The sequence below is a fragment of the Staurois parvus genome, unplaced genomic scaffold (genome assembly GCF_062004578.1).
Source record: "Staurois parvus isolate SC_StPar_1 unplaced genomic scaffold, SC_StPar_1.0 ptg000349l, whole genome shotgun sequence".
NCBI classification, from domain to species: domain Eukaryota; kingdom Metazoa; phylum Chordata; class Amphibia; order Anura; family Ranidae; genus Staurois; species Staurois parvus.
In genome coordinates, this window is record NW_028318145.1 from 4,647,263 (window position 1) to 4,674,001 (window position 26,739).

The following is a 26,739-nucleotide window of genomic DNA, read 5'->3' on the forward strand; positions in this document are numbered from 1 at the left end:
ATTATTTTTATTTTTACTTTTTTTTTTCTTTTAAAAAATTTGTACAGTTGTGTACTGTTGATGTAAAGTTTTCTTGCTTAGGGCTTCTCAATGAGACCCTCATGGTTCCTGTGAGTGAAGTACTGGTGTTTAAATACAAATGTCTGGGAGCTTCATTTAAATCCTCCTTCATTCTAGCGGGAGTGGTCTTACAACCGCTGGTTTTTCCTGTAGGCATTTGTTAGAGCCTTAAGGCAGTCGTAAATGGGACAAAATTTGTCCAGTTCAGCAGCGACTGGACAAATTTAAATCCATGTATGGGCAAACTGGTTTTTCAGAAGTCAGCTTCTGTACAACCAGCCTGTCGGTTTTTCCCCAAACAATCAGTGCTTCCAGCTATAGCCAGCAACACTGATCAATGTCTTCTGACAGAAATCTCCCACCATCAGAACACAATAGCACAGGGGGAGTGAATTCTCCCATTCACACATTTGAGGTCATAAATAAAAAAATGATTAATGTATTGCCAGCTTTAAGGTTTGAGCTTGCTGGCTATTAAGAAATAGGGATCCTGACCACAGGGATACCGAGACAGGGAGATACCTGGAGGATTTTCCTTGTGCCCTTAGTTTCTCAGTGGATGCCATAAGAGACTCCATTCAACAGATTTCTAGTTGGGTGCCTTGTCTGTGCACATGTGCAGAATTCTCTGGCTAAAGTGGAGCTGCCTTGTAAGAAGCCTTTTTTCAGGCATCAATGCATCCAAAAGTTGACTGTGAGCAAGAGTACCCTGTTACCTCTTAAGAAGTAGAAGTGGTGGAAAAGCCTACTACCCCTTCTACTTAAAAAAACAAAAACAAAACAAAAAAAATTCCTTTTGTCAGTCTAAGTCATCGGGATTTAACCCAAGCCCCAATATCTGTTCCAAAAGAAATCCTGGGCTCTGAAAAACCTCCAAGCCTGAAGACAAGTCATGCCTGTAATGAAGGGTTGCACCCCACTCGTTTGGATATTTGCAGGCCTTCATGGACATTTGGCAGGGGAACATTGCAGAGGAATGGGTTAGCAGAGCCCTGTTCTTTGTCAGGCTCTTGATCACCTGCTATCTCAGGGAGTGGTCATTCAGGTCCTGGAGTGAGAAGAGTTTCACTGTTTCTGCTCTTACTTATTCACGGTTCTAAAACAAAACAGATGTCCGCCCCATCTTAGAGACTCAACATCTTTCATACGTTGAGTGCAGAAGTTCCAGAGAAAATGGAAATGGTGCACTCAGTAGTTGCCTCCCTCCAGCAGGAAAATGTTCCTTTGCATCAGTGGATATCCAGGATGCTTATCTGTTTCTCTCAGTTTTTCACCTCAACAATTCCTGCTATTTGTGATGGAAGACAGCCACTATTAGTTTGTTGCCATGCTATTTGGCCTGGTAACCGATTCCAGAGTATTCACCAAGGTTTTCGCTCCAGTCTTGGGTCTCCTACATATGCAGTGTATTCCTGTCATAAGTTACATGGATAACTTGCTTATGAGGAAGCAGATGGACATGTACCTAGCCCATGACAAATGCTTTCTGTGACAACTCGTGTGGAATTCAGACCCTGACAAAACCCTCTATTCAGCTTTCTATGAGGAATTTGGAAAAAATGGTAGCCTCATTCAAGGCAGTTCCATTTGCCCAGTTTCATTGCAGGCCCCTCCAAGCGGATGTCTTGTCGACATTAGACAGGGCACAGTCAATTGACTCTCTGATGCAATGACCTCCTAGAATGAGACTGGTATCTGTCAGGGATCCCGGTCTTCGCCGCGGCGCGTGAATCCATGCATGTGCGGATCGCCCAGGTACATCAGCGGGCTGGCAGTAGGACCTGGTCGTCCACGGCAGCAATTGCGGCCGCGCATGCGCACTCGCGCACATGGGCGCGCACCTGGCACCAATAATGGTGCAGGGCGCGCTATTTAAACTGGCCATACAATCTCCTCATTGCCGTAAGGTCTTGCCGTAAGGTCTTGTTCCTGTGTTCCTGTAAAGTACGTTTCCTTGTTGCCAAACTCTGCTTGTCCTGACTTATGCTGACCCTCTCCTGCTCTGACCCCCGGCTTGTCCCTGACCATTCCTCTGCCTGTAGTTACTGCTATTTGGACCCTCTGTTACTGAACCCGGCGTGTGACCTGACTACTCTTTGCATACTGCTTGGTACCGCACCTGTCCCCACTGTTACCGACCCGGCTAGTCTGACCACGCTCACTTCTAGCGGTCATCCATCCATCCCGCTCGGACCTGGACCCGTCAGCCCCTTCACAGCAGGCTCATCCCGGCACATACCCTCAGCGGGACCCCTCTACCATAGCTGGGTGCGACCTGGTTCCAGTCTTGCACCAAGTCCATCCCCACCATCAGGGGCTCTGGTGAAAAGGCAGACTGTGACTTAGACTCCGCGTCCTGGGGAATCCCGTGCTGTGGACCACTAGAGAGTTCTGGGAAATCTCTTGGTCCAGGGGACTTGGTCACAGCAAGAGAAGTTTTTGCCCATCAACTTCCTGGAACTGAGGGTGATTTGGCTTGCCCTGCTGCACTGATTATTACAGCTAAAGGGCCTCTCTGTAAGGTTCAATTGGACAACTCAACAGTGGTATAATATATAAAATGTCAGGGAGGAACCAGAAGTTGGGCTGCTCAGAAGGATGCAGATCTCATCCTTTCTTGGGTGGGACTTCATGTCTCTTCCCTTTTCACAATCCACATGCCCTTTGTGGAAAATTGACAATCAGACTTTCTCAGCTGTAAACAACTGACTCTTGGGAGAGTAGGAATTGCACCCAGAAGCCTTCAAGGAACTTGACAGAAGGTGGGGGACCTTGGATGTGTATCTTCTGGCATCCAGGTTCAATGTGAAGCTGGACAGATTAATATCCAAGATCAGGGATACATAAGCAACTGATTCCATGGTGTCTGTCGAGCTGAATGCTCTGGAAACACCATAGGATCAGTTATCCCTAATTTATGCCTTTCCACCATTACAGCTTATACCTCATATGCTTCGCATGATTTGGGTGGAAGGCATTTCAGTGATTGTAATTGCCTTGGCCTGGCCCAGGAGAATGTGGTACTTTGACATCATAAACTTGTCTGTGGACAAAACATGGACCCTTTCGGATCAACCCAACCTCTTTTCTCAAAGTCCAGTCTCCCATCCTTATTTAACTTCCCTTGTGTTAATGTCATGGCTGTTGAAGTCAAGGTCCTGAGATACAGAGGAGCCTGTGATTCTGTCATTCTTATCCTTATCCTGCCAAAGACTAGGAAGATAACTTCAAGAAAGATTTACAACAGGACTTGCATGTCTTATTTTTCCTGTTAGGCTTGGGGACTTCATCCTCATAAGTATGTTGTGGGTTCCGTCCTGACATTTCTCTAGTCTGGAGTTGATCAGGGAGGGGCCTTGAGTACATTCAAGGGTCAGATTTTGGCCTTGGTGGGCACCTTTTAGAGACCTATTGCATTGCTTTTCTTGCTGCGTGTCTTTTTACAGGGGTTTCCAGTTTCTGTCACAATTTGTCACATGCCTGATGAAGGGGTCCTGCGAGACTCCGAAACGTTGCCTTTCTGTAACTGTGATCGTTTGTTAAAACTTTTGGACCCATATTGGTGATCCTTGGTGTGCTGGTGACATTCTCCCCCTCTTTGTACAAGGGGTCACACGTATTGTTCCACCACTTAATACTCCATTGTCTCCATCAGACCTCAACTTGATACTTTATGTATTGCATAAATCTCCATTTGATTCCATGCAGAATATTCCCTTAGTCCTTCTGACATGGAAGGTTGTTTTTCTGGTTGCCATTACATCATCTTGTATAGTTTCAGAATTGACTGCTCTTACCTTTAAGGAAATGCTCTTGGTGCTTGACTGTGACAAGATGGTTTTAGGACCTCAGCCCTGCTTTTTGTTCCATCTTAACTAGCACATTGTGTTGCCTCCTTTTTTCCTTAGCCTCTGGCACCAGGAGACAAGGCTGCTTACCTTGGAAGTGGTATCTGCAGGCAAGTTTTATCCAAAGTAGATTGCTGCAGTTTGTTAGTCTGATTCCTTCTTTGTACTTCCTGAAGGACCACGCAGCTTATGGTCTAAAGGGCAAAGTTCCACCTCTTTTGGTGATGGCTCATGCTACCAGGAGTAATGGTGCATTCTGTTCTTCAGTTGATACTTTTAAAAAATGTTTTACCAAGTGGATGTTCAAGCTTCTGAGGATGGGACCTTTGGTCAGCGAGTCTTGCAGGCTGCTGTGTGAGTTTCTACTGTCCTGTTTTTGGTATTTGTTGCCATGTTGCCCTCCCCTCATATTCAGTGCTTTGGGACTTCTCTATTGTAATAGATATGATGATGGCCTGTGTACTGTGAAGTATGATAATGGGATATTTTTGGTTTACCTGTAGAATCTTTCTTTGAGTACAGGATCCCACCCCCCTTACTTTGTTGTTTGCTAAAAATCTAAAGTTATGGCTGGGAGGAGATTTTCTGTCTTTTTTTTTTTTTTTTTTTTTTTTGCCAGTGCAAAATCACCTGAAGCTGGCAGTGTAATACTATTGAATGTGAAGATACCCCGGGGTTTATTTACTAAAGCTGGAGAGTCCAAAATCAGACTCCCTTCTGCATAGAAACCAATCAGCTTCCAGGTTTCATTGCCAAAGCTTCATTGGACAAGCTGAGGTTAGAAGCTGATTGGTTTCTATGCAGAAGGGAGTCTGATTTTGGACTCTCCAGCTTTAGTAAATAAACCCCCCCGTGTCCTGTGGTGTATTCCAAAAAATGGATTTTAAAGCTAAACTGAAAATTGACCTTTTGTGCATCTACAAATCACCTGCAGTTTGTGTATTTTTGTTTTCTTGTAATTCTTGGGTACCTTTTCCAATGCAGGTCACTTTACTCTCCTACTAAAGCTAGCCAAAGATGGATCTTTCTTTTTTTTTTTTTTTTGTTTCCAGCAAGCAGGCTGAATGAGAAAAAAATGAACAAATTCCTTCATTCAGACAAAGTGGATAGAGGAATTCCTCCTCCCCCTTCCTGGGACTTTGTATTCTGACAGCAGGATTCTCTGTTGTCAGAATACACTGATCAGTGGCCAGTTTTAGGGCTTGTTCACACTTGACAAAATTTCTAACTCTTAACTAACCCTATATCATTAGTATGGGCATTAGACCGGTGTTAATGAGCTTTAGTATGGGCGATAAACTGGCGTTTTACAAGCATTAAAAAAACGCTCTATGCAGAGTTTTGACATGTTTTATAAGGGTTTTACAAGTGTTACAACTGCACCACAAATACCCATAATAAACCGTAATGTTATTAACATGCTGCAACCGCACTGAAAACGCCCTGCAAATGCCCTACAAACGCCTGTCATCCTGTTTGCGGAGCAGCACCTAAGACTTGATTGGGAGATGTTGAAAGGTTTAAAACTCCTCCAGACTTGACATGAGGTTTACATTTTGAAGTGACGCTAACGCTTCATGTTTTGATAATGTGAACAGCGCTGTGTGTTGTCCATAGTATCATTTGCATTGGCGTTTGAGGAGCATTAAAAACGCCCCTCAAACACTTGCTTTCAATGCCAGTGTGAACTAGGCCTTAGCATTACTGGTTTGCCATCTCTCTGAGTATGTTTATTTACGTTCGCTTCACAATATGACTGTTAGTGATGGGGACATTTTAATGGTGCTTTTTTTTTTCTTTAACCATGGATTTGTGTGATAACTACATATGGTACATGTGATCTGTTGTAGGTGCTTGCAGACAAACACGGTAATGCTCTTTGGCTAAATGAAAGAGAATGTTCCATTCAAAGGCGAAACCAGAAAGTAATAGAAGAAGCACCAAGGTACTCTTTTTGTATGTCATTCTCCTTATCAACTTATTTCTAATGTATGGTTACTGAAAGGTTTCTGTAGAGCAAATACTTACAATGAGTCAAACTGGCTACTTGCTAAAAGTGTTGACCAAATCATGGTTTGTGTTTATTTGTAAGCCCATGCATGCATTTGCTTTTTACCTAAATAGTTACTGCATAACATGTTTTAAGATGCTCATCTGATGTTTTAGATGCACTAGACCATTTCAGCAAACTAGTTTATTTCAGTTTGTTTTATCAAAAACATGAAAGCTGAATTCTGATTGGCGTTAGTCGTAACAAGTTCTGCATTACTCTTCTATTCAGCAAAGCATTTAGTGATATGTTGGCACTATGTACTAGTAAAGTATATTTTTTTATATGAATAAAAGGCAACCTTTATAGATGAATAGAAAAACTGTTATTTTTGTTTTTTATATGCAAGGTTGAATGTACCAAAATGCATTGAGGAAGAATGTGCAAAATATAGATAGTGGATAATGAAACTGAATTACAGATTTCGGATGATATTAAAGCAAAACTGAACTCATCGATTTAATGGTTTTAAAAGCCATTTCATTCCCTGCGTGCCGGAAATGCTAACTGTCACATTTGCATGTGCTGTCAACCAAACCATCAAATGGCTGGTGTCATAGCTGATTATGTGTGCAGCTCCATAGTAGTTGCAGATCAAACAGAGGCTAATGCTGGGTATACACAGAAAAAAACTGAAGAGCTCAGGCAGAGCTTGCTGTACTAATTATGTGATAGGGGAGAGACCTGTGTGTAAACAACACAGGTCTCTCTCCTACCAGCAGTAACATGTGGCTGTGTATTTCTGTCATTACTAGTATATAAAAAAAAAAAATTCCAGTATATATACCACCATTTGTAGACGCTATAACTTTCATGTAAATCAATTAATTTACATGTATTGTTTTTGTTTTGTTTTTTTTAGCAAAGACATGTAGCAGAATACATTTTGGCCTAAATATATGACAAAATTAGATTTTTAAAATGTTTTTACTGGATATGTTTTATAGCAAAAAGTAAAAAATATTGTTTTGTTTTTTCAAAATTGTCGACCTTTTTTTGTTTATAGTACAAAAAATAAAAACCACACAAAATACCACCAAAAGAAAGCTCTATTTGTGGGGGGGAAAAGGACATACATTTCATTTATATACAGAGTTGCATGACTGTGCAATTGTCTGTTAAAGTAACACAGCACCATATCACAAAATATGGCCAGGTCAGGAAGAGGGGTAAATCCTTTGGAGGGCAAGTGGTTAAAAGCAAGACATTCACTTGTATGGCAACTCAGCCATTCAGGATCAGCTTTCTATTTTTAGCAATGAGGGCAATGCATTTACTGTCCAAGTGGGAATTGTGATGTCGTTTTCCCACCTCTCCACCTTAACCAATCTGAGAACACGTGTTTATATCCTCAGCGAAGGTCAGTGAGTGACTTTCCACCAGTAACGACCATAGCTAAACTGTTAACTACAGCCACATTGAGATGGTCAGGGAGAAGCGGGGTCCTTCTGTCTCTCCTTCCTTCCCCCTCCCCCTCCTCTGCTCTCCCTCCCCTCCTCCTCCCCTCCCCTCTCCTCCTCCCCTCCCCTCTCCTCCTCCCCTCCCCTCTCCTCCTCCTCCCCTCTCCTCCTCCCCTCTTTTCCCCCTCCCCTCTTTTCTCCCTCCCCTCCTCCTCCCCTCTTCCCCTTCCTCCTCCCCTCTTCTCGTTCCCCCTTCCCCTTCTCCCCCTCCCCTTCTCCCCCCCTTCCCCCTGCCCCTTCTCCCCCTCTTCCCTTCTCCCCCTCTTCCCTTCTCCCCCCTCCCCTTTCTCCCCTTCTCCCCCCTCCCCTTTCTCCCCCTCTTCCCTTCTCCCCCTCTTCCCTTCTCCCCCCTCCCCTTTCTCCCCACCTCCCCTCCCCTTTCTCCCCTTCTTCCACCCTTCTCCTCCCCCTTTTTCTCCCCTTCCCCTTTTTCTCCCCTTCCCCTTTTTCTCCCCTTCCTCTCCTCCTCCCTCCTTTCCTCCTCCCTCCTTTCCTAGGAAAAGAAACAGTATGCTTCTTTCCCTAGAACTTCTTCCATTTCATAACAGTATTTGTTTTACACTTTGGAAAAATACAGGTTCAGGCCTAAATTTTTATCCATCTTACAAATCTCATATAAGGAACCCCTTTGTATCCCTTATGATCAAGGGCTATAAAACACAGTACTTTTTAAGATTTTCCAAGGCACTCGTGAGGGATGGCCATTTTTATTTATTTTGGCAATGAAACCTTTGGCAATAAAAATTCAAGAGCATCCAGATTTTAGAGGTATTACAGGGGGAGGAGAGCTTAAAATACCGTAGCTTTTTTTTTGTTAATGGTTTAGTCAGAGTTATGTGGGCTAGGGAGATAGATAGATATATATATATATATATATATATATATATATATATATTCATGGTTTATTCAGGGATAGGAGAAAAGCATCTGCAACAAGGGAAAGTTTAAATTGGTGGTCACAAAGGTTTGTACCAGTAATATCTATGGTCTAGCGTATGCATGCCGCTAGTGGTTCCATACATTGCACAAAGAGGAGCAGGGACAGTAGGCATACTTGTCTAAAGACAATGCGTATAGAGGCTGAGCTCAGAGTATCTTGGACAGTCTGAGGTGGAGGGAGTGGTTTATAAACAGCAGAGCGGTAAAGGCCATGCATGCCTACATGCTGTAGTGGCTGGAGCATGAAATATAAGCTAAGATGGTCAAATACCTTTTCAGCACTGAGACAAAAAATTAGTTTCTTTTACAATGTTACTTGACAATTTGAAACATAGCCCACCTAATTGGTATGGTTAAATGAGGGCAGTGGGGCACCCAAAAGGGTGGTAAAATTTTGTTGAAGATTTGTACATCAAAGTTTAGAAAAGCTATTGGGCTACTGGGCTTTGCCCAGTTTAGAGAGTACAATTTGAAAGCCAAGCAGGGATTGGCTGAGCATCAAGGGGTCATTGTAAAATTTATACACAGAATAACCCCAAGAGAGGACAAGTTAAAGCACCATCTATGTGGAAGTTTCTGAAACATGAACTGTCACTGGCTTAGTAGCATTGTCATTTACATGCATATGTTTGGTGATGGGGAAACAGCAATAAACGGGGCAGAGGGTAAAGTATAACAATTATTCTGCTCATTCCAAAGGTATCATGTGAGGTTAACTGATGATACTTAAAAGCAGTATACTGTAGGTCTCAAGTTCAGAATATTGAAGGTCCATTGGGGGTAAAGGGCTGCGTTGTCTATGCAGTCCAAGATATTTGTGCTGAGGGGTGAAAAGAAGAGGGGGAGATAGGGGAAGGTTTATGTAGAATAGGAATAAAGTGGGGATGAAAAAGAGGTAAGGGGGGTGGGTTGAGGGAGCTTCTCATACGATGCATTGTTAGGGTTTCAAAGGAAGGTGTGGTACAAAAGTCTCAACAAAAGCTTGGTTTGAGATCCCAGACTCTGACACAGGAGCAGAATAGAAGGTCATGTAGACAGTGGATGCCAGCCCATGTCTCTGTAGAAGGTTGGTAGTTCTTCTGGGGTCCCTAGGGTAGATGATTTGCCATCTCTTCTGGTGTCTAAACTGAATGGAAAGCTCTATCAGTAGGGAATGTTGGCATCTCTGAGGGCAGTCAGGAGCATTTGGAGTTACTGCAGAGTGAACCGGTAAAATATTTAGGTTGAGTCAGTTCTTTATTGAATTCTATTTTACATGTCGTACTTCTTATGCCTGATATTATTTTTTTGTAAGTAGGAATGAACTCTGCAGATTACATCTCTAAGCTGTGAGGTGTGGCCCCGGTGTCGGAGTTGGCGGTCAAAATACAGTAGGCTTAGTGGGACATTCATTCATCCACGCTATATTGTGTGGATCAAAAAAGAATATGTACATGGGACTTTTTATTGTTCAAACATTTTATTGAGTTACGAGAATGTAGAGCATACAGTAGGAAGCAACAGACATTACAGAATATGTGGTAGGAAATAACATGAGGCCCAAGGCCTTACAGCAACTGAATGTTCATTGTTAACATAATATAATAGCTAAAGAAAAAGTAGAGGGGGAAGAGGAAGTAGAAGAATAAGGTAGAGGAAAAGGAGCAGGGGGAAAGGTAAGCGGATAAGGAGTGTGACATCCAGGACTGGGTAGGGGAGGTGAGGTGGTACTGGACCAGTGCTCCGGAGCAATTTCCTGTGAGGGGAGGTATTAAGGAAGAAGCAACGATTCATCGAAACCTTGAGGGAGGAAGTAGTCGACCCAAGGAGACCAGATCGAGAAAAATTTGGGAATTGTGTCTGTGATGGTAGTCTCCACTTTGGTGTGTATCATAGCCTGTGTCACCTTATTCCGAACCGCCGGAATGTTAAGCGATGAAGTTTTCCAAGATTTAGCTATAATTTGCTTTGCTGAGGTTGTGACCCGCAAAAGAAGCTTAAACTGAGATTTAGAATTTGAAGGGGGTCGGAGATTAAGGCTATGTCCGGAGTTGGCAGCAGTGGTTTTTGAAGAAGGGTAGATAATATGTGGAAGATACCATCCGAGAAGGTGTGGGCTGTTGGGCAGGACCACCAAATGTGGAAAAATGTATAAAATAGAGATAAGGCCACGTCTATGTGGGTCATTTTTACAAGCACTTTCAAAGGAGGTCATGGATCTTACAGAACCATGGGTGGTAGAGAGGGGGGAATAAAAATGTTTTAATTGAAGGTAGCAAAAAATTTCTGACGCCATAAGAGAATGGGTTACTCAAAGAAATGGAAAGGATTGAACGTCGGAGTTAGTCAAAAAGTGGTGGGTTCTAAGGAGGTTAGCCAAAGACCAGAGTGCAAGGAACGCGGGGAAGACCAGGCGGGGGAAAACCAGGTTTCGGAGATGGGAAAGAAGAGGGTTGTGGGGCGATTGAAGAGGGTATCGGGATTTAAGTCTATCCCAAAGAGCTGCAAAGTGTGAGGTGACTGGATTTCGGATAGCTTGTCAGTCAGAAGGATGAAGCCAGAGTAAGTTAGCTAAAGAGAGGGGGTCAACATCAACGGATTCTAAAATCACCCATTGCGGGATCTTGTAGGATGCATGATACTTTGGGAGTTGCGCCAAATGGGCTGCTTGATAATATTTTGTAAAGTCCAGGAGACCCAGACCCCCCTTGAGCTTTGGCAAATGGATGGTAGTACGGGGAACTCGAGGACAAACGGAACCCCAGATGTATGTGTGAACCTGGCGCTGAAGTGCGCGGAGATAGTGTGTTGGGACGGGTATGGGGAGGACTCTGAAAAGATAAAGAATCTTGGGTGAGATGGACATTTTTACCACTGTAATTCTACCCAGCCATGCCAGTGGAAGGGAAGACCAATTGTGCATTAAACCGGTGAGGTGAGCGAGCATGGGAAGGTAGTTGGCGGAATATAGATCAGATAGGGAGGCTGTCAACTTGATACCTAGGTAAGATATAGCGTGGTGAGGCCATGAAAAGGCAAGAGCTTGTTGGAGATGAAGAGTTTCTTGAGGGGAGAGGGAGATGTTTACGACGGTTGACTTTTGAGGGTTAACTTGAAGACCTGAGATAGTGCTGAAATCATGTAGGAGTCGAAGTAGAGGAGGGGCGGAGGTAAGTGGCGAAGTCAGGGAAAGAAGTACATCGTCTGCGAAAGCACAAAGTTTGTGATGGGACCCCCCAACCTCTAGGCCCCAGATATCTGGGTCGGCTCTTATCAAAAGGGCTAGGGGCTTGATTACTAGGGCGAAAAGGAATGGGGAGAGCGGGCATCCCTGTTGGGTAACGTGTGCTATCGGGAAGGGGAATAGCGGACCTGAGCTGAGGGATTACTATACAAAGAAGAGATCCATGTCAAGAAATGGGGACCGAAGCTCCACCGGCGTAGGATACAATTAAGAAAGGACCAAGAAACTGTGTCAAAGGCTTTTCTAATGTCTAAAGGCGAAGCAGGTAGGGATATAATGAGGCTAAATGTTTACGGAAGACAAAGTATTTGGGAAGGGTTGCTGGTGTAGTCATCATTGGAGAGTTTGAGGTGAATTGGCTTAGTGATATGATCTAACCTACGGAGTGAAAGGCCTAGGAAAGTATCAGGTTTATTGGCTTTAGTATTGTCAGGGCTCCCAGGTGTGACCAGAGGTGTGTGGCTGACGCAGGGAAACGCAGACCTCAGATATGTTATAAACAATATAATTTATTAACACTAACAATACAAACATAAACGCAGTGCAATACTAAAACATAATACAGTGCAACCAAACCAAACCAAACCAACCACCCACAGATAACAGTACATACAAGCAAGCGTCGTCAGGCAGGCCGGGTCAATATCAATAGGGCAGGTAGGTACAGGGGGAGCAAGCGGAGATTGGTCGGGGTCACAGGCCAGGTTCAGCAGGTAGCAAGCAGCGTAGTACAGAGGGTCAGGCAGAGGGATGGTCAGGGTCACAAGCCAGGGATCAGAACAGGTAGCAAGCAGCGTAGTACAGAGGGTCAGGCAGAGGGATGGTCAGACAAGCCAGGGATCAGAGCAGGGTCAGCAGAGAATCAGACAGGAACAGAGAACAGGATACAGGGCCCAAGAGAAACACAACACCAAGGCAGAGTCTGCAAGTCTGGCCATCCCTTAAATACACCAGTATCATCAGTTCCAGGTGTTAGCTGGCTGAAAGGTTGAGTCTCTGATTGCTGGGAGCACCCGCTGGCCAGCCCTGGTACTGCAGATCAAAAGGCAGGTGAGTCCCACCATTGCTGGCCAGTCCATTCCTGACAAGTATAATATTTGTGACGAGATCTGCGTAGGGAAAGCTCAGCTTGGTCCATCAAAAAGAGGTCAAGTTCTATACGGGCCTGCTCCAAAGCTTTACGGTGGGAGGGGGAAGGATTGGACTGAAACAGGAGATGAGACTGGTTATATGCCACCTCAAGGCGTTGGCGAATTTGTTGCTTTTCTTTGCGGAAGAAGGACGATTTACTAATACAGAGCCCCCGAAGGACAGGCTTATGCGCTTTCCATAACAAAAGAGGGGAGATATCTGGGATGGAGTTCAACTCTAGGTATTTCCTTTAGAGCATTTTCAGGGTCAAGGCTATGTGTAGGGTGGAAGAGTAAGGTTTTTTTTAATTACCCAAGAACTGTCAGAGGCTGGGGGGACAGGGATGAGAGGGACGTAAGGACTGCACAATAGTCAGACCATGGAATAGGGAGAATGTCAGAGGCTAGCAGTCTAGAAGAGGTGCTGACAGTTACAAGTATGTGGTCGATACGAGAGAATGATTTATGTGGGTGGGAGTAGAAGGTGTATCTGCGCTTTACTGGGTGAAGTTCTCTCCAAGAATCTACCAAGGAGTGGTGATTAAGGAGTTGTTGGAAGGAGCGCGAAGTGGGGGGGGGGGGGAAGGGGTTCAGGAGACTTATCGAGAAAGGGGTATATTGTAAGGTTGGAGTCTCCGCAAATTAGCAGGGTGCCGCTTTTGTGATAATCTATAGTAGTCAGCAAGTGGGATAGGAATGAAAGGGGGTCTTGATTGGGAGCATAGTACAAGACGACTGTAACAGGAGTGTCTAGGAGCAATCCCAATAGGATGAGATACTGGCCTTCTGGGTCTCAAAGTTGAGTTTGGAGCACGAAAGGGGCTGTGCAATGAAAGGCAATGAGAACTCCCGAACCCTTGGTTTTCGCTGAAGCGGTAAAAATGGGCTGATAGTTAGCGCGCAGTGACTAGCACAGGGGGAGAAGCAGCACAGGTAAAAAGAAACAAGTAGACACCAGTATGAGAACCGGTATCTGGGGCTCCCTGAATAGCAGAGGGGGATTAGAGATCTAACCGCACCAGTGAAAAATACACCGCATAGGAAGAATGATGCAGGAGAAGGGCAGTAAGTCAAGTGCGGTCAGAGTCGAAATCCCCAAAGAGCTATGGGGGCCCTCCACAAACTGGGCTAACAGTAGCAGATGACCTGAGGAGAGAAGTAACAATGTTAATACAAAAATGCGCAATATGGTAAAGATAACATGGAGATGGAAAACAAAAAACAAACCCCCCCTTAGTGACAATAAGTGCAGATAAGAAAGGCACTGGATCAGGGGAGGGCTCCAATTGGGACTGGTGGGTCAGACCAGGAGACCAACAGGGCAAAGGGGTGCTGGAGGGAAGGAGAGCCAGATAGGCTGAACGGCAGAAGGGTGGTCATGAATGTGGCCACCTTGGGGGAGAGAGTCAGGAGTAGGGTCCTCTGATGCGGGTCGTGGGGAAAACAGGGGACCATGGTAAAATGCAAAGAGCTTGGCCAAGATAGCCGAGTCCCGGAGACTATCAGAGGATGAAACAGAACTTGAAAGGTGGAAGACAACTGGAGCGGAGTTCAATCCATGGAGCCCTGGGGAGCAGGTGCCGGAGAGATGAAGCGTCCGTGCTTGTGCCTGGTGGTTTGTCTTGCTGCTGAAGCGGAACGGTGGGCCTTCTGGGATGAGCAGGAAACAGATCTTCTGCGCGATCCCTCAGGGGTGTCTGCGGGTAGGTGAAGTTGGAGATGGCGGAGCTCGTCAACTTCCTCGGTGGATCTGCAGATGTAGTCGCGTGACTGATAGGAGAAGCGGACAGCAAATGGAAAGTTCCAACGATATGCACTGCCGTGTTGTTGGAGGAGTTGAAGGTGGGGCTTCATGGCTCGGCGTCTGGCAATGGTGGCAGGGCATAGATCCTGAAATAATTGATAGGAGTGGCCGTGGAAGGTTAAGGTGCCTGTATTGCGGGCCGCTTGGAGGATCTGTTCCTTAGTGCGGAAATAATTAAATTTTGCGATGATGTCGCGAGGTGGGCCATTAGGGTACATCACGCCCTGGCTCCACGCAGACCAATCAAGCTCGAGACGCTCAATCGGGAAGGAGGGAGCGAGCTCCTGGAGCAGGGCAGTAGTAGTGGAGACGACATCAGTAACGGTTTCAGGGAGTCCACGGATTTGAATATTAGAGCGGCGGGCCCTATTCTCAAAATCCTCAAGGCGGGACTGGAGCGTTAGATTCTCGTCATGCATCGCCTCAAGTTCATCTGAGTATGTGTAAACATCTGCGTCCAAATTGTCAACCCTGTGTTCAAGCTCGGAAGTACGGATCCCAAGGTCACAGATATCTTTAGATAATTTGTCCGTGATGTGGTTGGAGGTCTGCTTTAACACTCTGTGCAGCATCTTTTCAAACTGTTTAAGAAGGTCATGTTGTACAGGAGAGGGATTAGGGTTAGGGATTTCAGCTGTAGGTAGTGAGCTAGGTGTCCCTAGGTCAGTGTCATTATATGACTCACCCTCTGAGATGCTGCGGTCCGGATCTGTCTACAGGGCTGAGAGGGAGCGTACCTGCTTTGAAGTGCTGGAGCCGGCGGCCATCTTGGAGGAGGCCCAAGCCAGGGCTTCCTTAATTGGTTTGGCCTGTGGCTGATGCTTGGCGGCTCTCCGGACCATCGTGCTCAGTCCCAGGGGTGCCGCTTATGGTGTGGAGGTAAGACGGGTCAGGAGCGGCTTAGACGAGGCTGCTTCTCCCGCTCTGCAGCAGAGCCTCAGGCGGACATGTAAGCGCCGGAGATCCCGTGCATGCATACTGTGCATGGGACTTTTTATGTGCGAGTAAAAGAAAATATTCAGTTAAAACAATATCTTTTATTAAAACCCTTTTTGCAAAATAATTTATTAATTTCGATTGAATTCCATGTTACAAGGCCTAAAGTGGTTGTAAACCTCAGACATGAAATATGAACAAAGCATATCCCCCTATAGCATGTATTTGTCCCAAATAAGAGCACTAAGTGCCATTTCTGTCTGCTACTTCGTTCCTCTGCTGCCAGCATGATTCACTTCTGACAAGTTTTACTGACACCAAGAGAAAAATGGTGACAGGGGACAGACCTTCAACAGATTGACAGCCTCAGCTCTGTTCCGGTGAGCTGTGTGGAGGTAGGTGCATCCTTTCTCTCCAATCAGCTCTCAGAACTCTCCACACTGAGCTTTGCAGAGTGTAACTTTAGTTCTCTGTCCCCTTTTTTCTGAAATCTCAGACAAACTTTATAAATCCAGCACTTTGAATAGATATAGAGAAGAAATGACTTCAGATAGACAGGTACAACTTATGTAGGAAGAGATTTATTTCATCTCTGTGTATCACCTGAGGCCAGTCACTTCACCGGGGTTACAGCCATTTTAAACTCTGAGTATCATCTCTATTGAATTTTTACTTGTGTAGCTAAAGAACTCGTTTACACTTCTAAATAGTCTAACAGCACTGTGACATGTACAAATGAATAGTATTTGCTTTGATAAGCAAAGTTGGGGTAGTGTCGCTCTTACATGTTTCCCAGTAGGCTTATAAATAAGGAAAAAGAAAAACACATGCATAAATGATATACTGTATGTTTCATGTAAATTAAACTACCAAGATGAGTTTTACTGCGCTTACATGTTGTGTTGCAGAAAATATGTAAGCTTACTAAAATTCTGTTACATTAGTTATTGTATGTTTATCTTTTAAGTTTTTATGATCTAGTCATTGAGATTTATATATCACATAATGTAAACTGCATGAAGTACAGTTTTAGCATCACACTGCAAGATTGGCTTAAAAAAAATTGATAGTTTTAGATGATACACATACATTTATAAAATTGGAACTGATCCACTTACAATGTACAGTTAGGAAAAAAATATCTTTAAGTCTGGGGAAAAAAATACAAGCAAGGACAAATTAATGAAATTTGTATGGACGACAAATTATTGTACCATAATTTTGTAAAAGAGTTGTTTATGCTATAGTTAATCTGTGGATTGTTCCACCACATGAAACGTGAATGGCCGAAAATGTAGTTTACTAAAAAGCCAGATGCTTTTCGTACAACTTATAATATCCACAGTTATAACTGGTGAGGGTTAGCATGGAAATATATATATTTTTTTTATAAATTCTTTATAAGGTTTGCATCCAAAAGTGACAGTAATGACATAGGTAGTTTGTACGACATTGGTGGTGGCAAACAGAAGAGTAGTACATACAACATAACAATTGTATAATAAACAGCTAACGGAAAGGTGCAACAGTGTGGTTCAGCAATGAGAACTTATCAATGCTGTAACATGGGATATACAGTTGTGTTCAAAATAATAGCAGTGTCTTGAAAAAAGTGATTAAGCTCAAAATCCTTCTAATAGCTTTTATTTCCATACACACAAATGCATTGGGAACACTACACATTCTATTCCAAATCAAAACATGAAGAAAAATATATCACATTTGTGTTCCTCTAAAAAAAATTGAAGAAAAGTGAATATTAGACTGTTCAAAAAAATAGCAGTGTTTGTATTCTTCTTTACAAACTCAAACATTCACTAAATAAACTGAAAAATGTTTGAAGATTTTGCTTCCCTTTGAATCACTTAATTAATATTTAGTTGTATAAGCACTGTTTCTGAGAACTGCTGTACATCTGTGTTGCATGGAGTCAACCAACTTCTGGCACCTGTGAACAGGTATTCCAGCCCAGGATGATTGGACTGCATTCCACAGTTCTTCTCTATTTCTTGGTTTTGCCTCAGAAACTGCATTTTTGATGTCACCCCACAAGTTTTCTATTGGATTAAGATCCGGGGATTGGGCTGGCCACTCCATAACGTCAATCTTGTTGGTCTGGAACCAAGATGTTGCACGTTTACTGGTGTGTTTGGGGTCGTTGTCTTGTTGGAATGCCCATTTCAAGGGCATTTCCTCTTCAGCATAAGGCAGCATGACCTGTTCAAGTATTCTGATGTATTCAAACTGATCCATGATCCCTGGTATGCGATAAATAGGCCCAACACCGTAGTATGAGAAACATCCCCATATCATGATGCTTGCGCAACCATGCTTCACTGTCTTCACAGTGTACTGTGGCTTGAATTCAGTGTTTGGGGGTCATCTGACAAACTGTCTCCAACCACTAGACCGAAAAAGAACAATCTTACTTTCATCAGTCCACAAAATGTTGCACCATTTCTCTTTAGGCCGGTCAATGTGCTCTTTGGCAAATTGTAACCTCTTCAGCACATGTCCTTTTTTCAACAGTGGGACTTTGCGGGGGCTTCTTGCAGATAGCTTGGCTTCACATAGGCGTCTTCTAATTGTAATAGTACTCACAGGTAACTTTAGACCTTCTTTGATCTTCCTGGATCTGATTGTTGGCTGAGTCCTTGCCATTTTAGCTATTCTTCTATTCATTCGAATGGTAGTTTTTCGCTTTCTTCCACGTCTTTCAGGTTTTGGTTGCCATTGTAAAGCATTTGCGATCATTTTAGCTGAGCAGCCTATCATTTTCTGCACTTCTTTATATGTTTTCCCCTCTCCAATCAACTTTTTAATCAAGGTACGCTGTTCTTTTGAACAATGTCTGGAACAACCCATTTTCCTCAGAATGTCAGAGAGAAATGCACTGTAACCAGCATGTACAACATTTGCTGCCTTCCTTCCTTAAATAAGGGCAATAATTGCCACCTGTTATTCAAAGAATGAATGACCTCACTAATAGAACTCCACACTGCTATTATTTTGAACATGCCCCTTTCAATGAGTGATTCAATGACACAGAATCAGCAGCATGCATGTCATGACTGTTGGGTCTGTTGGATTTCTATTACTCTACTACACCTGCTAGTAAATTATTTGCCATGTAGAAATATCATTTCTACCAAAAACAGTGATTGATCAGGTTAGTGATGTCTGACTGCTATTATTTTGAACACAACTGTATATTTGTTTAGTTGGTGCTATCTATCAGCTTTACTGTCAGAGCTGGAGCTTACCAAAAGTTTCTGGAGAGGGGGGATGGTTATGGAAATACGTTTTATACAGGATATTAATATGACCACATTTTTGGGGTTGGGAAGGATTATTTTACCCTTCTGTGAGCCAATCATTTTCTTTTTTTTTTTTGACTAAACGTGCTGTAAATTTAATTTGAAACTGATTGGTATGTGTCTTTTTTCAGCCTAATAACTGAGTAACTAATAAATTAATTCATTAAGCGATAACACATTTTATTTTCCCTTTAATGGATGTTTTTTTTCAGCATCTTGATACTGAAAATAGCGATCGTTACTGCTAATAATGATCATTACAGCTTAGTGAATTTTTCCTAGCTGTCCATTAAGGCAGCCTTACCACATGAAAGAAGGCTAAAGTAACTGGTTATCACATGTTATCCAGTAAAGCTAAAGATATATGGATTACATCTACAGCAAAAAACTGCAAACTATTGGGACAAAAACTGAACCAAGATTTTTAAATTGCAGGAAACCTCAAATTGTATTTTAGGGGATGTCAGGGTTTTGCTTTATGTTACAGTATACATTTTGTTATTTGGTTACTATAAAGTGTTAGAAAATGTTAATCCGAATACATATTTTTCTTCCTTATAGATGCAGTGTACATAGCTGAGAGCTGCATTTCCACCTTATAGTAATCCGCTGTGTTCCTTTCATCATGCTGTGGTGATTGTGTGGCTCAAATACTGTCAGATATTGAGGTGTTGGAGTCAAGTGACACATGCCATATTTAAGTGCTGCATAATTAGGCTGGAAGGAAGAGATGATTAAGGAGGTAGAAGGAGAAGGAGAGAATAAGTGGTTGGGTGTTGGGCAATAATGTTCCATGCAAAATGCATATAAAGTGTAAAGAGGCAGAAAGGAATATAAAAAACTTCAGTTAATTAACCTGTCTGATTGCAAAGATAATCCAGTCATTTTAGAGTAGAAAGCCTAACCACATGGCAAAGATCAAGTTTAGCAGTGTGACACCTCTGTTCCATTCTTCCGCTGCAGCAGGAGGTGAGCAGTGAGAGTGTGAAAGGCGATGCAGATATATATTCACAAACATGGGAAGACACTAGTCTAGTGCAGGGGAGTAGCTGTCCTTTCATCCATATTAACAATAATGATGCTTGTTCTGCAATACAGCTGCAAGGTGTAATTCAGTCTTTAAAACCCACAGCCCCTCATAAAATGCTCAAGCTGTGCTTTCTGTAATGTCTAATCAACGCAAGCCAGTCTGATTGAAATACACATTTGAAGCTTTATTTGAGGAAATAAAATCCTGTGTCAATGCTTTTGTGAAGGATTTAGCTTTGTGTAGTATATTTTATGGCTGTAAATGTATATTTCCACTGTTGTTTGTTCAGTGTTTCTGTTTTTTGTTTAAAAAATTACTAATCTTTTTGTTTTAAGTATATATATATTTGTGTGTATGTATATATGTATCTGTGTGTGTGTGTGTGTGTGTGTATGTGTAATATATATATATATATATATATATATATATATATATACATATATACACATATATACACACACACTCTTTATGTATCCAAGCATTTTTTGTACCATTTTTTTAATAAAAGGTGTAATATATAGAAAATATACATCTATGTGCTACTTTTAATGTGCTGCAAATCTAGCACTTTACCTGTTTTACCTTTGAATTAGTAAAGGGTTGCAAGGTTGGCTGTCCGTGTAATGGTAAATGATAGATTGACCATAGATATGGTTACTTCAAAGGATCTTTTGCTAAGAAAATCATTCTGTGCATACAAGAAAAAAAGGATTGATTTTGTCAAATTCAATTGGATTTCCTGTCAGGTCCAGTTGTTTCTCATTCTGTAAAAATGATCATTTATTGATTGAACCACCTTTCTTTTATCAATCTAATCTTAATATAAAACAAGTGTGTGTTTTATGTATATGTAGAGCATTATTTATTTATTTTTTTTAATTTTAGGCTTTGTGCTCTAAATTACAATTTTTTTTTTGTTAGGGGTTTTGTACTTTAATTTTAAAGTGATCCACCAGCTATGGGTAAAGGACACCCTCATGCACACGTTTTTTCCCTTAAGTAAAAATAGAACCCACACACTAATTTCAAGTGTGTAGTATTGTAGTCGATTTTGGCTGTTGTGCTCTCTATTTGGCTGCAGTCAGGCATACATATTTTAACAGTGGGATAATAATCGCAATATTAGACAAAAACGTGATCAATCTGATCCCTTCTTGTTACTGCAGAAGATCATTATAAAATGGGGTCCTTTTTATCTTTAAAGTGGTCCAACATTTTTCCTGTATATTTCTTAATACAGATTTATTCTAAACATATGCTGATGTCCACATTTTTTCGTAGGCTTTGTGAGTGCATATGTTTTCTTTACCTGCCCAGAAAGACAGCTCTGCATTTGATAGGCAGAATAGGTGCTAGCTTTTTTCATAACTTGACCTGTAAAGAAGAATACAATTACTTGTAAATGCGGAGTTACTCCAAATCCAAAGTTCTTGTTTTACCATGTTTGAAAGCCTATCTTTTGTTTGTTAATTTGTACCAAGCATTAGTACATACACATGTATTTGATAACTTTGGCGTATTTCAAGATGTTCTGTGTCTGGACATGAAAAGTTAAGAACACGGTTGTGGGATTAAAGTTTGAGGTTAAGCTTGCTATACCCTTTACCCTTTCTCGTTCATCCCCATGGGATGGATGAAAGAAATCTGTGCATCCATCTTCCCCCTAAACTAAATAGCATGAATGGAAGGAAGACTCTTCCCTGCAAAATATTGTATTGATCGGTGTATGGCCAGCTTAAGGGTTTTGGAAGTATTATCTTGTAAATTATTAGTTATGTTTTTGGCTTCTCGATTAATGTTAGGTATTTGGCTTAAATTGAGGGTTCACGTTAAAGTGGAAACTCAAGACCAAACTTTTTTTTTTTGATTATTTACCTAATGGTGAACAGTTGGAATGCAATATAAATATGAGAGAGGTTTTCTGTCCCAGTTAGGAAGACTTGCGTCACTTTTTGTCCTAGTGACTGAATAAATCTTCCAGTGGGTAAACCTGTTTCAATGGCAACGGAGGTCTTTCCTCTTTCTTTAGTTAGATCGTTTCTCACTTTCTGTTGTATTTCCGGAACAGGAAATTATCTCCCCAATGCAGAGACAAACATCCGTAAAGACCCGACAAAGGTTCAAACTTCTACTTTAAAGTGAAATGTTTTTATTTTTCTGACAGTACCTTATTTGATTGTGCAGTACATACCTTAAAAATTTATTACAGACATTCCCCAGACTATGAACAAGATAGGTTCTTTAGGTTTGTTCTTAAGTTGAATTTCTATGTCAGTTGAAACGGGTACATTTTTTAAAGTGGAGTTCCACTCACTCTAAAAAAAAAAAAAAAAAAATAAGTCAGCAGCTACAGAAACTGTAGCTGCTGACTTTTAAAAATAGTCACTCACCTGTCGCACAATCCCGCGTTGCCCCCGCTGCAGCCCGATTCACCAGCTGTCCTGTATTCCAGGCGCCTGCGTCTTCAGTATAGGCACCCTGGCTGTGACAGCTTGCGGCTTTGCGGCTTCACAGCCAGGTGCCCACTGTGCATGTGCGAGTAGTGCTGCGCTTCCTGAATGGCCCCGTCGTCTTCTGAGACCTGTTACATGTCCCACAAGACCTTGGGGGAGGGAGGGTAGGAGGACAAATTCCGTTTCCAATCGCCTAAGCGATCGCAGCGGAAGTGAGAGCGGGTACCTGTCAAATTTGGGGACCCGTCCCCCCTGCTCCCCAAAGGTGCCAATCCTTAATGGGGAGCGGAGGACCAATTTTTAAAGTGGAACTTCCCCTTTTGGGTGGAACGCCGCTTTAAGTATGAGTCGTATGTACATCGGATGTTTGTAACTTGGGGACTGCCTGTAATTTGACTTTCATCTTTGTTTCATTTTTGTTTGGGATTTCATATTGCGTAGGTATTTGTACATTAGCAACTCTAATCACTCTGCAGCTCTGTGTAGCTACTGTTGAAATAAGAAAGCTGATATGCAGGACGTGCAGTTTCTGATGACAAATTTCCCCACAAATCATTACCACTCAATTCTGCAAGTGGTTCTAATTTACTGTACAGTAGCAATAAATGTGAGTGCTCTTAAAAGGTAAGCAGCTGAGCATCCAAGGAAACCAAATAAGACCTCAAAAATTGCATAAAAATATATATGTGCAGCGCTAATAGTGGTATCATATAATATGTCATAAATATATCCCCAAAAACGAAAACAGGAAATCAACCTGATTGTGCATAATGTGCAACTAAGAATCTGATATGACATCAGGCAAAAGCCATATATTTTACATAGTGTCATTAACCAAATAAAAATATCAGATAATACTAATCAATCTTTCTGGTAAATGAATATTAAAGCATCCAGTTATGCATAAAAAATTCATTTATCAAAATAAATATATACTCTAGTATGGAATAGATGAGTCGGAATTAATAACCACATGGTAAAAGGCAAACAGGCTTAGATAAAAAGAATAAAAAAAAACGACCTAAAATATAACAAATATGTAATGCCATAATTAATATGAATAAAAAAGGACGAATATAAAAACGACCATACCAAAGTCAGGACAAAGTGACATGAATGTTCATAAATAATTAAATTAGAAAAGATCATCAATAAATATAATTATAAATAAGTTGAGCAAGCATAATGGAAGGATAAAAAAGGGGGGGCATAAATATGTAAAAGAATATTAAATATAAAAGTTAGCAAAGGGAAAATCATGGATAACAAGTGAACTCAACTATTGTCGATAAAACAGTTTACATCGATTTCAATGTTGAGTCCCGCTGGGTGTAAGGTATCTAAGGTACCTGTGTTGGACTGAAAAGGTGGTGATAAAGGGACATACCAAATTTTTTGGAGGTTTAGTTTTAGTGCTGAGTAGGTCTTCCCTGTTCACATTTGCTACAGTCTTGAGAGTGTCGGTTAAAATCTCGTTATTATAACCTTTTTCAATAATAATTTTTTTTGTTTACAAACGATTTTATTGTACAAGAGTAGACAGTAGAACAACAGCACATTTTAAAAGTGATATTGTCAGCAAAAACAAGGCACTTTTGAAAAGTACAATACATAAAGGTATATTAACATAACAAAGAAGATAAGAAAAAAAAGAGGAAGTTACAAGTGCATGAAGTACGTAAACGACAAAATAGGTTAGGTGATACACCCGTCAATAGTACATGCCTGCCAACTTTTACTGGGGATGTTATTAAGCATGTAATAAGTGTCTGCAATCTCTCCATGACTCCCATTTTTTATCGTATAAGTGCAGCTTATCCAGTAGGGTATAATGAATGCGTTCCATAAGCATTACAGTGTCAATTCTGTGTAAAACGGAGTCTAAGGGTACAACATTGGACCTCCAATGTAGGGCAATAGACCATAAAGTGGCAATACATAATGTGTGTATCAATCTCAGATTGGCATCAGAGACCCCTGGGATATGGGCCCCCAACAAACAGGTCTGCATGGACAATCGTATGGCGCCCGACAATAAGGTAGCGACCTCAGAAATCCTACGCCAGATCAAAGATATGGTCGGGCAATCCCAAAATATATGAACCAAAGTACCCGTGCAGTCACAGCCCCGAAAACATAGAGGGGACGTTTGTGGAAACAGTACATGTAGTCTTGACGGGGTATAATACCATCTGGTTAGAACTTTAAGGGCCGTCTCACGAACCGAAAGAGATCTAGAGCTCTTGCATATATTATCCACCATGGAATCCCAATCCTCATCCGAAAAAGTGACGCCACAATCCTCCTCCCATTTTCGTCTGTACAAAGGGGGAGCATGAAAAAGATAGATCAAAAATTGGTGATAAAGATTTGAGATAAGACCCCTACCCCTGGGAGAGTCACGGCTGACACGTTCAAAAAAGGAAATCGGAGAGGATGGGGCAAGGCCAAAGTGCGCTTTAAAAAAGTGCCTAATCTGTCTATATCGAAGGTACTCGCGAAGAGGAACATCAAACAACACGCGCAGCATATCAAAAGTAATATAAGATCCTCCTCTTTGGAAATCAGACAATCTGATAAAAGATCGATCATACCACCAACGAAACATATGAGGGGAAGAAAAGGCTACAACAAAAGTGGGATCACCAAAAAATGACACACCTGGGGGAATAGAAGAGACTAAACCCAATTTAGATTTGTGTTTGGACCAAAGCGTCAGTGAGTGAGCCACTATGGAGTTATGAAAAACAGTCGATCGGGGGGAGATGTTAGACCATAAAATTCCCGGTAAATAAAAAGGGCGTATCGACTGAGACTCAAACTTGATCCACGGGATTTGAGAGTTAATAGTAGCCCATTGTGACAATTGCGCAAAGCGAGCCGAGAGGTAATATAGCCAAAAGTTAGGAAGACCGAGACCTCCCGACCGTTGTGAGCGATACAAAATGGATGAGGCAAAACGTGGATGCTTATTTCCCCAAATAAAATTATTAATAGTCCGCTGAAAATGATCCAAAAAGGTTTTTGAGACCGGAACTGGAAGTGCTCTAAAAAGATAAAGCAATTTGGGCAAAATATTCATTTTAACCGCCGTGACTCTACCCAGAAAGGAGATATGATAACCATGCCAGATCTTCAGTAGAGTAGAGAGACGCGATACACATGGTGGATAATTAGCCGCAAATATATCCGAGTATCTGGGAGTGAGGTTAATCCCCAGATAGGATATCCTGTCCTTGACCCAGCGAAATGGGAAAGAACTACGGAGAGATGCACTTAGGGAGTCAGGAACATTAACAGGCATGACCACTGATTTGGTAAAATTAACGGTGAGACCTGACACTTTGGCAAAATCGTTCAATATAGCACACAAGTTAGGTAAAGAAGTCAACGGGTTAGTAATAAAAAGCATAACATCATCAGCATACATGCTCAATTTAAAATGTGAAACTAATAATGAATAGCCAGAAATATCCGAATGTGATTTAATCGCCAATGCCAAAGGTTCCAACACCAGCGCAAATAAAAGGGGTGAAAGAGGACAGCCCTGGCGGGTACCTCTACCCAATGTAAAGAAGTCAGAGTTACAGCCAGGAAGCCTAATTCTCGTTTTAGGAGAGTCATACAGGGCATGTACGCCTGCCAAAAACCCTTCACTAAAGCCCATTTTCTGTAGCAAGGAGAACAAGTAGGGCCAAAGAACACTATCAAAGGCCTTGTTTATATCCAAACTCATCAACAGAACCTCTTTGGAATGTAAATTGGCGTCTTGAATAACATTTAGAGTAAGACGAATGTTATCTGTAATAAATCTGTCGGGAATAAAACCCGACTGGTCTGGAGAGACCAAAGAGGAGATGATAGGGGCCAACCGGTCCGCCAAAATACGGCTAAATATTTTTAGATCATTATTCATGACTGAGATTGGTCTATAGTTTTGTGGCAAACAGTGATCTTTCTGTGGCTTGGGTATTAGAGACATGTTAGCCAATAGCATCTCCTCAGGGAACTTACCCCCCTGCAAAACATCATTAAATAAAGTTATCAAGTATGGAGCCAACGTAGAGGCAAAATGTTTATAATAGCTAGCGGTAAATCCGTCAGGACCCGGCGCAGTGGAGCGCTTGAGCGCGCCTATCGCACATGTTATTTCCTCTAAAGTACAGGGGGCATTAAGAGTGACAATCTGAGAGGGTGTAAGGGCAGGGAGGGGTATAGAGTCCAGCCAAGAGTCCGACAGAGGGACAGAATCTGACTGCGGAGGAGCTAGTAGTTTTGAATAAAAATGTTCGAAAATACCCAAGACTTCCTGAGGTAGAGATGAGATAGCACCCGAATTTGTGCGTAATTTATACACGTGTGGGGGGCGCAGAGAATGGTTCAACTTCCTTGCGAACATGGTAGATGCCGAGTTACTATGTAATAGGAATGAGGCCTTCGACCAGCGAAGGGCCTTTTCAGTTTTTTGGGAAAGCAGGGCATTCAGTTC

At 42.1% G+C, this 26,739-nt stretch overlaps 1 protein-coding gene across 1 annotated transcript in view; it reads left to right on the forward strand.

Annotated features, from left to right (window-relative positions):
- The window catches only part of LOC149456761 (propionyl-CoA carboxylase alpha chain, mitochondrial-like), a gene marked incomplete at its 3' end in the record, with an annotated part of 701,434 nt that overhangs the window by 305,742 nt on the left and 368,953 nt on the right, over positions 1–26,739 (forward strand). Inside the window, exon 11 of the mRNA XM_089684514.1 lies at positions 5,759–5,853. Within this exon, the coding sequence (XP_089540640.1) occupies positions 5,759–5,853 (95 nt within the window). The remainder of the gene's footprint in view (positions 1–5,758; positions 5,854–26,739) is intronic.